The 17,809-nt window shown below is 32.6% G+C and overlaps 1 protein-coding gene across 2 annotated transcripts in view; it reads right to left on the bottom strand.

Moving 5' to 3' along the window:
• The window catches only part of LOC139518984 (transient receptor potential cation channel subfamily M member 5-like), a 36,676-nt gene that overhangs the window by 1,056 nt on the left and 17,811 nt on the right, over positions 1–17,809 (bottom strand). For both annotated transcript variants that reach the window (XM_071310694.1, XM_071310695.1), the window contains 11 exons: positions 16,728–16,817; positions 13,255–13,353; positions 12,207–12,306; positions 9,998–10,229; positions 9,645–9,707; positions 8,728–8,856; positions 7,720–7,995; positions 6,816–7,017; positions 2,730–2,898; positions 2,376–2,518; positions 1,766–1,822 (listed from right to left, as the gene is read on the bottom strand). In XM_071310694.1, coding sequence (XP_071166795.1) covers positions 1,766–1,822; positions 2,376–2,518; positions 2,730–2,898; positions 6,816–7,017; positions 7,720–7,995; positions 8,728–8,856; positions 9,645–9,707; positions 9,998–10,229; positions 12,207–12,306; positions 13,255–13,353; positions 16,728–16,817 — 1,560 coding nt within the window. The remainder of the gene's footprint in view (positions 1–1,765; positions 1,823–2,375; positions 2,519–2,729; positions 2,899–6,815; positions 7,018–7,719; positions 7,996–8,727; positions 8,857–9,644; positions 9,708–9,997; positions 10,230–12,206; positions 12,307–13,254; positions 13,354–16,727; positions 16,818–17,809) is intronic.

Below are 17,809 nucleotides of genomic sequence, written 5' to 3'. Positions count from 1 at the left end.
AGGTATTTTACAGCGATAATTTACTGATTGATAGTTTAAAAATCTAAGATATGATACAAACATAAAAAATTGTCCTTTCTATATTTAGAAATATCAGTTTCACGCGGTAACGTAAACTTCATACAGAAGAGACAATTTTTCGCTTCATATTAATCTTTGTCGTTGATGTTCTATTTTGCTCTTCTAACGGTGTATATTTTTCACATCTTTTTCGCTACGCATGTGTCTGAAGTCACGATTGAAAATTTTCATGACCGTTATAAATTGGAAAAACCTTCAGCACAAAGTTGTGGTTTTTTTTTACTAAATTATTTAATCAATACTAATATTTGGTTATACACTTTGGCTGTACCTGTAGAATTCTTATTGGAGATCCCAATTCTTACAGAAAAAGAGAACAAGACACAACATAGAAAACTAAATACGAACCACTCAAAACAAGAGAGAGCTGAGCTATCACACACATATTTTACCGCGCCACATCATTTATGTGTCTGTCCCATTGCAGGTGACTGTAAATCAGTGGTTATCCCCGATTCATATTTGCCGTCTTTGTTTTTGGTTAGTTGATAGTTTAAATTATGCCTGAATTTGATCACATTTGAAGACATTTGTATGTGTTATGTTGATGCCTTTAATAGCTTACTATACGGTAGGGTTATTGTTCTTGTTGTAGGCCTCATTGGGGCATGTAATTGCTTATATCAAGTTCATTTTATCAATTGATCTTGTGGATTTCTTACTAATTGACAATTATACTACATCTTCTTATCTTATTGTTAATAAAAGCAATCTTTTTGTACAAGATAAAAGAGGGGCTAAAAGATACCAGAGGACAGTCAAACTCATAAATTGAAAATAAACTGACAACGCCATAGTTGAAATGAAAAAGACAAACAGAACAACAATAGTTCACATGACACTCCATAGAAAACTAAAGAATAAGCAACACGAACCCCGCTAAAAACTGGGGGTGATCTCAGGTGCTCCGGAAAGGTAAACAGATCCTGTTCCACATGTGACACCCGTCGTGATGCTCATGTTATAACAAATCTGGTAAATATTCTAATTCGGTAGGTCACATTCATGAAAGGGAATGGGATTGTAGTTGCGATGTTAGGAACATATCCGATATCATCTGTGAAACACATATTTTGTATTTTATATTTATGTCTTGTTGTATGAATATATACGCTCGTGATATGTTTCAAGATGATCGGTAACACACCATTCAATATACACATTTATATTGCACTGGCAATAAATGACAGCACAACAATATAATGAGTTTGTCAAGAAGGATAAATGAGAACAACGCAATCCAAAAATACAAAACATAAAGAGGTCATTCCTAGGTTTTCAACAAATACTTTGTAAGAATACTATCCTATATATTCAAATCTGTCTGATACTGAAAAAATAGAAGTCCTGTTAAATCCTTCAAAGTAAAACAAACTGGTTCCTTTATAAAAACAGTCTTAAGAGCTGAAGACAGGGAAGTCTTAGTTATTTTTGCTTGCATAATATTATGGCATGTATGTGCGAGTTATTTTGTTGTTGTTATTTGTTTGTTTTTTATGTTACAAGTATCATTTAACTTTTATAAAAAAAAAAAAAATAATTATCATATGATCGATAATACAAACGAACAAAAGTTTAGTTAGAATTAATTGAAGTTAAACTTTCACAATAGTACGACCTTCTAGTAATCAGATGTAGAATAACCTAATTCCTACAAATACAACATAAATAGTTTTGGACATACTTGATACACTTTTCTGCTCTCCAATATTTTCTGTTTTACCGTTTTGTCGTTTTCTTTCTACAACAAGACAAATTATCTCATTAGAAGTTTAGAGAAAATTAGGATTTTTTAAAAACTAAAATGATCATCTGGAACGACTTTTTTCTCGGGGTAGACTTCTTGTCCGTCTCATTCTTGTAGTTGCATACTATGGAAAGATCAAAGAGGTGCATCTGTTATAATAGATGATTTGAAATTTTAAAAAAAATGTCACACACGAATGAGCATATCTTCAAATCTTGCGACCTTTGTTTTGAGACCATTCGAACAGGAGTACCTTTGAGCGATGCATGCAATATGCACATTCTGCTTACATAAGCTCTTGCAATGTAACACAGATCAACAATATAGTGTTACATTTGTGGTTAAGGTGTTGAGCAGTAACTTAAACACTTTGGTCGTATTTCAGCTAAAAAAAGAGGGACGAGAGACACCAGAGGGACAGTCAAACTCATAAATGTAGTATGTATATGTTTTTTTACAATTTTTCCCCGTCAGTTACACATTTTGTCCTTTTTTCAGTTTAATACTAAACGAGTAGTCTTTGTGAGCCATTACATATTGAACTTACTGTATAACATTACTATGCCATTGACAACATGTAACAACACATTGATAGGCACAGGAAATCTTGTGCTGTAATCTTTGATGATTGCATATCTCCAGTACTTCCACAATCTGTCAGAATTGTTCTGCACCTCTTCAAATCGATAGCTGGAAATGATTACAGTTACAAAAATACATATATAGCAAAGTTTCATATATAAAGTCAATAGTAGTAGACCGATTTTCGAAAGTAGTTAATTGATTGAGAGAAAACAAATCATGGTTACAAATTGGCAGTCACATAACAAAACAACTTAACCGTTAGACGACACATATAGACACTTTGTGTTGTAACGTAATTGAACTAATGAATGTTTACCTAAACAATGCAATGATTAAGTTAATCAACAGGAGGTTGGATATCAGTAAATACATGGCGGCTATAACCATAATGGCCCAGTCGTATTCAACACATCTCTCCATGTTGGTGTTACTTTCCCATTCTGATTCAACTGACGTACAAGAAGTTCCATTTCCATTGTTTTCTCCTATATAAAACATTTCTTAAAGTATAGAAAAAAACTGACCTTTTTTTATAAAACAAGATGCTATTATGTTGCAGAAGTCACTAAAAAGTGTAGGTCTTATATCTAGTACAAGAACAAATACATATAACAAAGTATTTTAGACATTCAAATACCTTTTAAAGATTTTTCGTACGCTAGTACAGTGTTAGAAGAGGTCTTTGTGTTCTTTCTTTCTTTTTATGAATTGAAGTACCATTTTTGTGCACGCACTTAGTATTCTACGAGCTACTGGGATCTTTATTTATCTTACCTTCAATACATATCTAGGAATTTGATTGGTTAAAAGCTACTGCGCGGAGATCGTGTAGGTTTGTAGGCGGGGCTTATTTCAATAAACAGTTAGTAGTGTTGCTATGTTCCTTTGTACAAACAACACGGTGTTGAGGGAAAATCTTTAAGGTTTCAACAGACAGTGAAATGAATATATAAAACACATTTAAAACAAACAAGTTGTTATTGTTAGCATTTGTTTTTGTATATACCAATGGAAGTATGTTCCTAATACTAACGGTATTGAAGATTTGATCACTTTTATATGTCATTGTCAAAAATTTGAAATACCTCATGTTATAAATAATAATATTAACGGTACACATTTTCTTGCACCAGATGCGCATTTCGACAATACATGTCTCTTCAGTGATGCTCGTGGCCAAAATATTTGAAATCCAAAGCTTATATAAAAGATGAAGAGCTATAATCCAAAAGGTCCAAAAAAGTATAGCCAAATCTTTGAAAGGAATCAGAGCTTTGCATGAGGGAGATACATTCCTTAATTTATAATAATTTCTATCATTGTGTAACAGTAATTTTTAATAACACAAAAAATCCGTATTTTCATGCCAGTGCCGAAGTACTGGCTACTGGGGTGGTGATACCCTCGGGGACTAATAGTCCACCAGCAGAGGCATCAACCCAGTGGTAGTAATAAAATTAACGGTACCAATTTTCTGGCACCAGATGCGCATTTCGACAATACATGTCTCTTCAGTGATGCTCATGGCCAAAATATTTGAAATCCAAAGCTTATATAAAAGATGAAGAGCTATAATCCAAAAGGTCCAAAAAAGTATAGCCAAATCCTTGAAAGGAATCAGAGCTTTGCCTGAGGGAGATACATTCCTTAATTTATAATAATTTCTATCATTTTGTAACAGTAAATTTTAATAACACAAAAAATCCGTATTTTCATGCCAGTACCGAAGTACTGGCTACTGGGGTGGTGATACCCTCGGGCACTAATAGTCCACCAGCAGAGGCATCGACCCAGTGATAGTAATAAAATTAACGGTACCAATTTTTTTGCACCAGATGCGCATTTCGACAATACATGTCTCTTCAGTGATTTTCGTGGCCAAAATATTTGAAATCCAAAGCTTATATAAAAGATGAAGAGCTATAATCCAAAAGGTCCAAAAAAGTATAGCCAAATCCTTGAAAGGAATCAGAGCTTTGCATGAGGGAGATACATTCCTTAATTTATAATAATTTCTATCATTTTGTAACAGTAAATTTTAATAACACAAAAAATCCGTATTTTCATGCCAGTACCGAAGTACTGGCTACTGGGGTGGTGATACCCTCAGGGACTAATAGTTCACCAGCAGAGGCATCGACCCAGTGGTAGTAATAAAATTAACAGTACCAATTTTTTTGCACCAGATGCGCATTTCGACAATACATGTCTCTTCAGTGATGCTCATGGCCAAAATATTTGAAATCCAAAGCTTATATAAAAGATGAAGAGCTATAATCCAAAAGGTCCAAAAAAGTATAGCCAAATCCTTGAAAGGAATCAGAGCTTTGCATGAGGGAGATACATTCCTTAATTTATAATAATTTCTATCATTTTGTAACAGTAAATTTTAATAACACAAAAAATCCGTATTTTCATGCCAGTACCGAAGTACTGGCTACTGGGGTGGTGATACCCTCGGGGACGAATAGTCCACCAGCAGAGGCATCGACCCAGTGGTAGTAATAAAATTAACGGTACCAATTTTTTTGCACCAGATGCGCATTTCGACAATACATGTCTCTTCAGTGATGTTCGTGGCCAAAATATTTGAAATCCAAAGCTTATATAAAAGATGAAGAGCTATAATCCAAAAGGTCCAAAAAAGTGTAGCCAAATCCTTGAAAGGAATCAGAGCTTTGCATGAGGGAGATACATTCATTAATTTATAATAATTTCTATCATTTTGTAACAGTAAATTTTAATAACACAAAAAATCCGTATTTTCATGCCAGTACCGAAGTACTGGCTACTGGGGTGGTGATACCCTCAGGGACTAATAATTCACCAGCAGAGGCATCGACCCAGTGGTAGTAATAAAATTAACAGTACCAATTTTTTTGCACCAGATGCGCATTTCGACGATACATGTCTCTTCAGTGATGCTCATGGCCAAAATATTTGAAATCCAAAGCTTATATAAAAGATGAAGAGCTATAATCCAAAAGGTCCAAAAAAGTATAGCCAAATCCTTGAAAGGAATCAGAGCTTTGCATGAGGGAGATACATTCCTTAATTTATAATAATTTCTATCATTTTGTAACAGTAAATTTTAATAACACAAAAAATCCGTATTTTCATGCCAGTACCGAAGTACTGGCTACTGGGGTGGTGATACCCTCGGGGACGAATAGTCCACCAGCAGAGGCATCGACCCAGTGGTAGTAATAAAATTAACGGTACCAATTTTTTTGCACCAGATGCGCATTTCGACAATACATGTCTCTTCAGTGATGTTCGTGGCCAAAATATTTGAAATCCAAAGCTTATATAAAAGATGAAGAGCTATAATCCAAAAGGTCCAAAAAAGTGTAGCCAAATCCTTGAAAGGAATCAGAGCTTTGCATGAGGGAGATACATTCATTAATTTATAATAATTTCTATCATTTTGTAACAGTAAATTTTAATAACACAAAAAATCCGTATTTTCATGCCAGTACCGAAGTACTGGCTACTGGGGTGGTGATACCCTCGGGGACTAATAGTTCACCAGCAGAGGCATCGACCCAGTGGTAGTAATAAAATTAACGGTACCAATTTTTTTGCACCAGATGCGCATTTCGACAATACATGTCTCTTCAGTGATGCTCGTGGCCAAAATAGTTGAAATTCAAAGCTTATATAAAAGATGAAGAGCTATTATCCAAAAGGTCCAAAAAAGTATAGCCAAATCCTTGAAAGGAATCAGAGCTTTGCATGAGGGAGATGCATCCCTTAATTTATAATAATTTCTATCATTTTGTAACAGTAAATTTTAATAACACAAAAAATCCGTATTTTCATGCCAGTACCGAAGTACTGGCTACTGAGGTGGTGATACCCTCGCGGACTAATAGTCCACCAGCAATACATATCTAGGAATATGATTGGTTAAAAGCTACTGCGCGTAGATCGTATAGTTTTGTAGGCGGGGCTTATTTCAATAAACAGTTAGTAGTGTTGCTATGTTCCTTTGTCAAACAACACGGTGTTGAGGGAAAATCTTTAAGGTTTCAACAGACGATTAAAAAATATATAAAGCACATTTAAAATTAACAAGTTGTTATTGTTGGCATTTGTTTTTGTATATACAAATGCAAGTATGTTCCTAATACTAACGGTATTGAAGATTTGATCACTTTTATATGTCATTGGTCAAAATACCTCATGTTAAGATAGTCGGTGTGATTAATTTGCTCCATAGTGTGCTGATGACTTTATACGACATACATTGGCTCAGTTAATTCCATATGAGGATTTGAGCTACGCTCACACCCCGTATGGAATTTACTGACCCCATATATATCGTATTAGGTCACTAGCACACTAGGTAACTAATAATATTTGCTGAAATGTATGCATGTTTCTGTTATATTATAATTACCTCTCAACTGGTCTAAAGACAATTCACCATAAAGTTGCCAATAAGGTAATGACACGATCTTCCATATTCGCCAATTCTCTATGTCAGCTCCAAATTTCGGCCACATATCACGATGGTTAGGATACATATTCGAATGGTACATAACACCAGCACATACAGTAAAAACAAACAGGATCCAACTAAATTGAAGCAGCTCCTTAAGCTACAAGGTATGTAAGAAGTCATTAGGCATTTATTCATTTTGAATTAATGGTATTAAATCAAAATAATACAGCAAAACTTAAATAAAATTAAAAAAAGTATCAAGTTCGTATGGATGTTTTTGCAAGACATGCAGCTCGGTACTTACGGTATCAATAAGCTTTTCAAATATTTTTGACTTGAGCATCTTTAACATGTTCAAAGTGAGCATCAGGGGCATTAAAACACTGAGTACTAAGTCTTACTTCCTAAAGACATAGCACAGCGATGAGGTCAAGCTAACATTTACGTACATTCTAATATTGTATTTTACTTCGGGACGTCACGGCATATATACTATCATGGTTTGTGACAATAATTGTCTGGAGTGGGAGTGGTGCAAGTTTATTTTGTTACACAGGCGCGTTTTCATTCAACAAATATCCACATTCACACAGCTTGCATGTAAATGTTTTCCTATTCATATTTACTGTGAATTATAAAAGTACTATTGTAAAATTTTGATATTTACACTATAACATCATTTTATCAATGTGTTCAAAACTAATTGTATTACAAGTCATATCGCACTTATACTTCCTCACTGCCACTGGTTTTTATCAATCACTTTCCTGTTTTATTATTGTACATGTTGCAGCCGTAATAAATTTTAAAATGATGTAACAAGTTCAAATCGAAATATTCTTTTAAGATATACACTTACCATTTTACCAATCATTATCAGCTTTAGACCAAAATATTTCAGAACCATCAAACTATGGAAGAATCTCATATAAATTATAAACAATCCAAGACTGTAAATTCTTATTTCCATGCGCTGGCCTACATTGAAAATACGAACAAGTATAGCAGATACTATTACAATGTACATCAGCAATGCTAAAACATTCCAAAAGTTTGTCAGGTAACAATACAACCGAAACAGTTTACGAGATTGATTGTGAGTTCTCTGTCTTTGTATCGTTATCACAATGTTTCTCTGAAAAAAAGAAAGAAATCAAACAAAATAATAATAACTTTCGCATCGTGTAGCACACGGATAACATGTTTTGTCAATCGAATATCAGCAACGGGTTGTATCAGTATCAAATGGATGATCATGTTTAAAAACAGGTCAACTTCGGAACAGACTGAGTTTTATTATATTAAAACATAGTCTCCGTTCGGTCATTCAATCATTTTCTGCGTACTTGTGCTTGTGGGCAGTTTGTTCTGACTTCTCTCGACTTATTGCTTGTGTTAAGTAATTACGTTTTTTTTTTCTTTTACTAAATTATGTAAAACCTCAAATATCTAGATAAACAATGTGTCTTGCTTTACTCTGTTAATCCTATTGTCACGTCACAAAAAGCAATCTTACAAGATGAGGTTATGTTGTTATGTACTATTATTTTATTTACTTGTATATTCTTCTGTCCTGAGTGTTCTTGAGCCTCAGTTTTTTTTTAAAAACTTCAAAATATCTCGAGCGGATAAACATCGTATGTAGTGATAGTATCGACATTTAAATGACGATGCTGCAGTGATATTCCTGGCGATTACGTTGATGGCGTGACAACGAACAGTAAGGTATCATTAGCAAATATTTTTATATAACGATGTGAACATTCTATAATATTATATGAAGTTGAAAATTAGACCTTATAAAAGTTGAAGTATTTAAGTATTCATTTGAAACAAAATTCCAAAATATACATTAGTATATACGTACGACTATTTCTTCAACAGCATCTGCAATGATCCAGAAATACAGCAACATCTCATAAAATCCAATACCACTATCATTTACGTTTGATAAGAGGAATGCACTGTAAGCTATGAGTATTCCAAACATTAAAAGCTAAAGAAAAAAAGATACTGATTTCAAGTAAAGAACATTATATCTAAGATATAATTGTTGCATACAGTACAGTTTTAAAGAAGACGTGCACCATTTTATCAATAACTTGATACGACAATTCAAACACAGGTAAACTGTAGTAGTAAAAACGGCACATCAGATTTATATGTATTATCTAATACTAGTATATAAAAACAATATATTAGATAATTTTGTTGGGTATTCATTTATGTGAACTCCATCAAACGCATGAGAGTATTCATAAGAGATCAAGAATCTCCATTTATTGTGTTTAGTGTGTTATGTTGGGTACATTGTAGTATAGATATATGTCAATTATACACGCGGTTTCTCATTTTTGTATGTTTGTTAAGTCTATATGCATTTCCGTGTTTATTTGTTACATATCTTTTTTTCTATCAAGATTATAATACAATGTTGACTGTTGTACCCCTATTCTGACATTTTTACCTATTATGCCTTTTTGTTTCGGTCACATATCGTTGTCAATATAATGTAACTTTATATGACCGTCATGTAAGTAAGAGGAATAACTTGCTATTTTTAAAACTATGTTTTATCCACTATTTTCTACGTAAGAAAACAGCTGTACTAAGTCAGGAATACGACATTTTTGTCCATTCGTTTGGGTGTTTTAGCTTTTGATTATGCCTTTAGAATATAGCTGCCAAAGAGACAAAATACGTTTTGAATGTATCCAGGAGTTCAGTATTTTTGTGAATGTACTTTAAGCATTTACAAAAAAACATATATCTATCTTATCTTACATAATGGACCATAAACATCATAGCTGGTGATTTCCATGCAGCACCAGATAGACGAACCACATTCTGTAATTTCAAAACAATATTCTCTTGTTTCAATTTGTAATCCTTCAGAAAAAATCGTTATCAAGCTAATATGTGAAACTATAGCTTACTTATTCATTTCACATAAGAGTAATTCAAAAATTAATATTGATTCAAGAAGTTTGTCTTCGAATAATACGTGACAAGTCTGACCATACTTTGTGCTTAAAAGTGTTAAGAAAAATCTTTAAAACTACCTGTGAAGTTATTGATTGAAAATTACGAAGTTGGCTTAAAAAGTATTGGCTGGAAAAATGGACGATCAAAATTACCTTCATCCAATCACGCCACATCGCTGCTGTATCTTTGTACCAAATTCTATTTAATAATCTTTGAACGCATGGATGTCCAACTACATCAATCATCCCATTATCAAATGCACATTCTACTGGAGCAACACGAATTCCCCAAACTTTGTCTTCTGTATTTACCAAACTCATACAGCCTATTTCATTTTCTTCATATAATGAGTCCATCAAGAAGAGTGCTCGTTTTTCGAAAAGTCTGAAATTTATGGCCCATTCGTTTATTTTTATTTGGAATATAAAAGTAAAAACTAGCAGATATTTAAGGGTTTTATTTGTTACTCAGACTGTTATAAATAGAATTATTCACGAGATGGGCTAGGTATATATTTTTTTTATAAATCTGATGTTTTGTTGGGTCAGTGTCGAATGCATTGATCCGGGTACACTTATCGAACCTTTAAATAAACTTATTCCTTTAACACTTTATTAAGATCTTTGAATAGTGTTTTTATTGGTAATTATATTGATTCTTATTATCCGCAAATTTAAAGCAAACTAAATAATAATGTTATATATATATGCACATTCATTGATTTATAATAGTTGATACCTGTATCGTGGCAGTGCACAAGGTCATTGGGTTTTTTTTCTGACTGTTTACAACGTCTTTTCACTCAATCCATAGGATATTGGTTGTGTACTTATATTTAATATACATGCATTATTGTTTGATTAGTTGTTATTGTTTTTAACTAGCTATCAGTTACTGCGAGTACTCTCAGACCTGTACTTAATTTCTTATTTTGTTGTTGTCATGATTTACAAGTACCCGTTCACGTCTAATCTGTGCTATTGTTATTTGTATTTATATGTATAGCCTTACAATGAGTTTAGCCTTATTTAACTGATTTGTGTAATTAATTTTTATGTTGTACTGTAACACCACTGTCCCAGTTAAAGGGGGTGATCCTGCTAACATGTTTAACCCCAGTACGTTATGTATGAGCCTGTTCACAGTCAGAAACCAGATATTCTGTGGTTGATGTTTGTTGCTGTATTATATATTTGTTTATCATTCAATATGTTGTTGAAGGCCGTATTGTGACCTATAGTTCTTAATTTCTGTGTCCCTTGTGGGTGGGGATCCCGCTAACAAGTTTAACTTACTATGTCGTTTGTTTATGTGTTACATATTTGTTTTTCGTGCATTTGTATACCCCACCTACGATAGTAGAGGGGCATTATGTTTTCTGGTCTGTGCATCCGTCAGTTCGTTCGTTCGTCCGTCCGTCCGTCCGTCCGTCCGTCCGTCCGTCTGTTCCGATTCAGGTTAAAGTTTTTGGTCACGGTTGTTTTTGATGAAGTTGAAGTCCAATCAACTTAAAACTAAGTACTTATGTTCCTTATGATATAATCTTTATGATTTTACCAAATTAGACTTTTGATCTCAATTTCACGGTCCACTGAACATAGAAAATAAAAATGAGAGTTTAAGGTTAAAGTTTTTGGTCAAAGTACTTCATTGATGAAGTTGAAGTCCAATCAACTTGAAACTTATTAGGCATGTTCCCTATGGTATAATTTTAATTTTAAAGGGAAATTATATTTTTTACCCAATTTCACGGTCCATTGAACATGGAAAATGATAGTGCGAGTGGGGCATCTGTGTACTTTGGACACAATCTTGTTTGTGCATAATTATATAAATAAGGCCATTATTTTTCTCTTTTGAATTGTTTTACATTGTCATTCGGTGCCTTTCATAGCTGACTATGCGGTATGGGCGTTGCTCATTGTTCCCGGTAGTACAGTGACCTATATGTGTTAATTTGCGTGTCCTATGGTCTCTTATGTCTAATTGGCAATCATAAATTTTTGTACCAAATCTTCTTTTTTTTAGATTTAATGGTCAATGTTTTACTTTCTCAACGTACTTTTCTATGTTTATATAATATTGTAGTTTAAGTAATACAGTCATGAAATCATTTATTGATGTTGATGATTTAAGCATTAATAGATGATGCTCTAAAAGATAATCGTATATATTTTGCATTATTCGGAAGTATGTTTGTATGCAGCAACCCTCTATAAGAAATAATGAAAGGAAACGCAAGCTCTTGATAATCGTGCAATTTCGATTTATTTTCTCAATATGCAGACGTACATCTTAATCTAAATCAGAGCATTAAAGTATACAAAGTTGGCTGATACTATGATACTAGCTGACATTTACCTGGAGTGTTTCAATAGATCATTGTTGAGTTTTAAATCTTTTGCACTGTTAACCATTTCAGCCATTGTGTTCAGTATGCTGCTTGCCATTATTGCTGCTACTATAAAAGACACTTGTTGTTTAGTTATTCACCATGATACTATTTTTTAAAAACGTAGCGTACGGGTGGTCAGTAAATATCTGATAATATCAAAAGAAGAAAATGTGCTAATGAGACTGGTCTCCACCGGAGACCAATTGACGTAGAAATTGACAACTATAGAACACCGTATGGCTTTCAACGATACAGAAAACCCGATACTAGATTGTAAGTTCTAAAAGGCTCCAAAATGGAAATGTTAAACGATTCAAGCGAGAAAACTAAAGAGCTCATTTATGTAAAAGTAAAATAAAAATAAAACAAAAAACATATAAGTGTATATAAAAGCAGCTGACTACTATCCTAGGTAATCAGTTGAATATTACAGGATATACAAAGAAAGCTTGGTTTCTTTAAGTATCAATGTAACAAGCATATTTGGTGAAAAAATATATAATGTCGTAAAAACAAACAAAAAAGAAAATGTAGGTTACATAGTGGAACAACCGATCAGTGTGTAAAAGGTTCCGAAAGTTTGATTTATAACATATTATTTTGCTAGCATATAAATCGCAATACGTTAATATTAAGCTAATTCACTTAATTTAAAGCAAGTCAAATTACCCTGCAGAATGGCAGTGTTCAGACAAAAATAATGCGTACTAATAAATATATGCTTCTATAACAAAAGCACGATTCCACATTTTAGCCAGGGTAGACCATAAAATATTTGACGGCAAAAACACTCTTGAACAGTAAAAATCTAAGCTTCAAAGTTTTGTTCGTTAGAAACCCTGATATTCGAGCGGGACATTTCCAATAATTTACTACATTTCGCGGAACTAATATCTTTCTTTTTACTGGATAAAATAAATTTGTCCAATATACTTTTTTTTGCAGTATTGATGCATCAAATATCATGTATATCTACAAACCTTTGAAATCAAATTTCCAATATACTATACTTACATAAAGGATTTTCACATTTTGACCAAAAAATTAATGCTAGATCCTCCTTCTGTGCAAATATCGCCCATGCTAACAATACATGATACAAGGCGGTGTGTTCTGGTTGAAAGAAAAAAACCGGCATCTCTATATTTATGAAGCTTGTCAAGTTGGATTATCAAAACGGGAGTCTAATTTTTAGGTCATCTCCAGAATTACAATTAAATGCTTAACGTATGTCTCTGTATAGTCACATTATTTAAACTCGTTTGTCAATTTTTTCACAAGATAGGTATGAAGAATAATAAACTTTAAAGTTTACATTTAAGCTATGAAATGTAAAATACATGATCAGGAAATTTAGACCTGAGTGCATATGTTGTGTACAAGTTATAACATGTACAAAACTATTGTACATATGATAACTTGTATAATGCAAAAATACAAGTTATAACATGTACAAGAGTACTCGTACATGTTATAACCTGTACAAAATATTGCCTAAAAATGGTTTTAACTTGTACAAATTAAAAAAATAAAGATATGTTTCTATTATTGTAACAGATGTTATTAACCTCAATAGTATTTTCATCACTTTTTTTTATATATTCATGTGAGGGTAGTTTGTCCTTTTTTGACACAGTTAATGTCCAGGGGTCAGTATAACGAAGCATTCCTAAGACCTGTCATAATATATATCTTTGGACATGTCTTATGATCCTCTTATGGCTTTCTATGGATATATCTCAGAATTTGTCTCAAAGCTGATTTAGGATGATCTTAATTTTTGGTGGGGTTCGTGTTGATTATTTTTTAATTTTCTATGTTGTGTCATGTGTACTATTGTTTATCTGTTTGTCATCTTTCATTTTTAGCCAGGAGTTGTCAGTTTATTTTCGATTTTATGAGTTTGAATGTCCCTGTGGTATCTTTCGTCCCTCTTTTAGCAAAGATGAGTCACTATATCGGTTATGATCCGGTTCAAGGATAAAATGGTGCATCATTGCTAAGAATCAATATATTGAAGGTTTATTGTTGACAACTCATAATTATCCGTCAACCTACAAAAAATTAGCAGGAAACTGAATGAAATTTATAAATTGATAACTATCATAAGACCATCATTAGACACCTTCTCTACAAACAATACCCTGTTTTAAAAGTAGAGGATATATATTTTAAACATCACAATGACATTCGCCTCATGCAATTATCTTGTAAATTATGAATAAAGTAGTAATTTGAGATATACATTTATATTAGTCATGCTAAGGGCCAAAAATGTTGAAGAGTAGATCCAAAGATATGTATAATGAAGCGTTTTTCAATGAAAACAATTTCAGCGCTCAAGTGCTTTAAAAGAGTAAGCATATGAGACATTGTTTTATAAGCTTTTGCATGCAATAAAACGAGGGGGTAGTATTACGCTAAATTCTAAAGCATTGTTCTTGAAAATTACAAATGAATTTAGTTACAAGTAACAAATGTATTGTCATTAAGGAAATGCATGTTTTTTATAAAAAGTGTCACACTTATAAAACTGCTTAAAACATACAATTACATGAAAACCCATCATGCCATCAACAAAAGTGATGAGGCATAAATTTCTGAAACTTTGTAATCATTTTCCTCTAAAGACAAAAAAAAACACGTTCTGACCGATGGATTGTTGTTCTTTATTATTCAATAAATCTACATTTGCACTCTGCTACATTTAGATTTTTCTTAATTTTTGAACAAGTTAAAACCGTTTCTAACCAATATTTCGTACATGTTATAACATGTATGATGTGTACAAAATCGCAACATGTACACGACACATATACCAATGAGATCAGGTTTTTTTAATCATTTTAGAAAAATGACGCGGAACGTTAATATATTGTACATATGTTCACTATAGATATTTTGGCTTTAAAAATACTAAATTTTGACCTTTTAAAACTTGACCAAATCACAACTATACCAAAACAGGCCCACACTCTTTTGAACATGTAATTTTAACCCCCTTCTTCCTATTTAATGCAGGAAAAATATAGAAATGAATTTAGAAGGTGTTTGAAAAAATACCTTGTAGGTCGTACACTGTCCTTACTAGGGACTCAATTTGTTTACAACGAAAATCAAAGGACGATAACTGTGTCATCAAAACATATGCTCAGCAATTTAGAAAGTTATTAAACTAGAATATAATTATAATAATATACAAATATAGCCTTTGTATGAGGTCGATACAAGGATATATTGACCTGAAAGAAGTATATTGACTGAGGACGAAGTCCGAGGTCGATATACTTCTTTGGGTCGATATATCCTGTATTGACCTCATACAAAGGCTATATTTGTTATATTATTAATTTTCGACCATGTTTGTATCAAAATCGTCATTTAGGTTTGTTGGCACTTTATAGATATTACATTGTGTCCTTGTGAATTGACAATAACAACATATTAGTTGTTATTTCATTTACTTTTTTTTTTACATCTTATGTATTTGAAGATTTTTTTGTCGTCAAATAATCGATCACAGGTATCATTTGTTTCAAAACGTTAAACAGTATCCTGAAATTCATTACATGACGTCACAAAGTATATCGGTTTTTAGATATTCTAAAAATAACCGTGCAATATGCTTTTTGCCGGTCAATATGCTTTTTGCTATCCGCCGTTTTCTCTCTACCTTCGAAAATATAGTTTAATATGTGACTATCCCTAAACGAATCAAATGTGTTAAAATATACGAATTAATAATATTAATAAATACAAAGAACAATACTAAGAAATTAATCATTCAAGTAACAGCTGTATTCCAAAAAGAGTATTTTCTGATAAATATTGAGAAAACATGAGAGAAAAAATTAATGCTTAGAAAAATGCATTGATGAGATAAAAAATATTAATGAACATCCTGAATAAATTGAATACATTAGAAAAATTAAATAAATAAATGTCGTTAATACATTAGATAAATAACTATATGAATAGATATAAAGCTGTCTATTTCAAAAAACATTAAATTCCTTATGTGGTTTGGTTCATGCTACTCGGTATATGCTTTGTGTACACTTTTAATTTGCAATGCCATTGTCAGTTTGATATCTTCTACCTCTCCAACCAGATGTTCACATTTTATATATCTATTAATTAGACGATTCAAGATATGATCCGTTATCCTTGTAATCATATGCTGACATACAATTGCAAAAATCAATTTTAGGTTAATTTTTGTGTAAGGACCTGCTTTTAAATTGTTTTACATTGTCTTATCGGGGCCTTTTATAGCTGACTATGTGGTATAGGCTTTACTCATTGTTGTTAATGTCTGTGTCATTTTGGTCTCTTCTGGACAGTTGTCTCATTGGCAATCATACCACATCTTCTTTTTTATATCTTATTGTGTCAGGGATTCTGTTCTTTGCACAGTTGCCTAAAATTAAACAGTGGATAGAACTAAGCCCAAATTAAAAACGACAATATTAAGATAATTATATTACCATCTGTCATCTTTTCACTGAATCGCTTGGAGTCTTTTGCTTGTAGAGACTTTCGCATCGGTGCTTGTCCATCTGGTATGTAAGAAGCTTCTGCAAAATTGAACGATATGTTGTTCAATACAGTATTTGATAACATTGATAACGTCAAGTGTGTTGACGCGGCAGACAAAGTATTATTCCAATAGTTTTATATTTGAAAAGTGACAAATCCTTCAAACTCAAATATAACAGTTTCCAACTGTGATAGCTTTACTATATTAACACTTGGCCTTTTATAGCTGACTGTGCGGTATGGGCTTTGTTGAAGGCCGTACGGTGACCTATAATTGTTAATTTCTGTGTAACTTGTGGAGAGTTGTCTCATTGGCAATCATATCACATAGTCTTTTTTTTTTTTTTATATATATCAAATGAAAACATTTGTTAAGTAGCACATCAAATAAACACATTGAAATATGCAGTCTGAAAAGCTGTATTCTTAGTACGTTATCTTAATCACCCCTAGTTTTTGGAAAAGTTCGTGTTGTTTATTCTTTGGTTTTCTATGATGTGTAATGTGTACTATTATTTGTCTGTTTGTCCTTTTCATTTTTAGCCATTGCGTTGTCAGTTTATTATCGATTTATGAGTTTGACTGTCCCTCTTGTACCTTTCGTCCTCTTTTATCTTAAGTTTTTCTTTAGTTTTTGGACGTCTGTATGTCTTTTTACCCATGATTGGTATTAGCCTCACTATTAAATGATATGTTCCTCTCCCACTTTTGTTGCACTTTGAATGTTGGCCATGTTACCCTGTATCATGCAACAATATGAGCAAAGTTTTGTAGATATATATAGTGTTATAGAATGGTGACCACGTAGATGAGTTACTCAAATCACTCCGCCACCGAGATCCCCAAAATCGAATATATTTTTTGGCGTTATACAATTGTCCTCCACCCCTCCCAAATTCAATGTGCTAAAACAAAGACAAGGAAAATAACGCCATTTAGATAGTACGAATTGGTACAAACACAACATGTGGTGGGGTTGAACCAGTTTTACGTCGTGAGCAAAAAACTTTTTTTTCATTACAATAACATA

This window comes from Mytilus edulis, chromosome 4 (genome assembly GCF_963676685.1).
Source record: "Mytilus edulis chromosome 4, xbMytEdul2.2, whole genome shotgun sequence".
In the NCBI taxonomy this organism is placed as follows: domain Eukaryota; kingdom Metazoa; phylum Mollusca; class Bivalvia; order Mytilida; family Mytilidae; genus Mytilus; species Mytilus edulis.
Note: the sequence above shows the minus strand (reverse complement) of the source record. Positions and strands in the feature narration are given on the sequence as shown.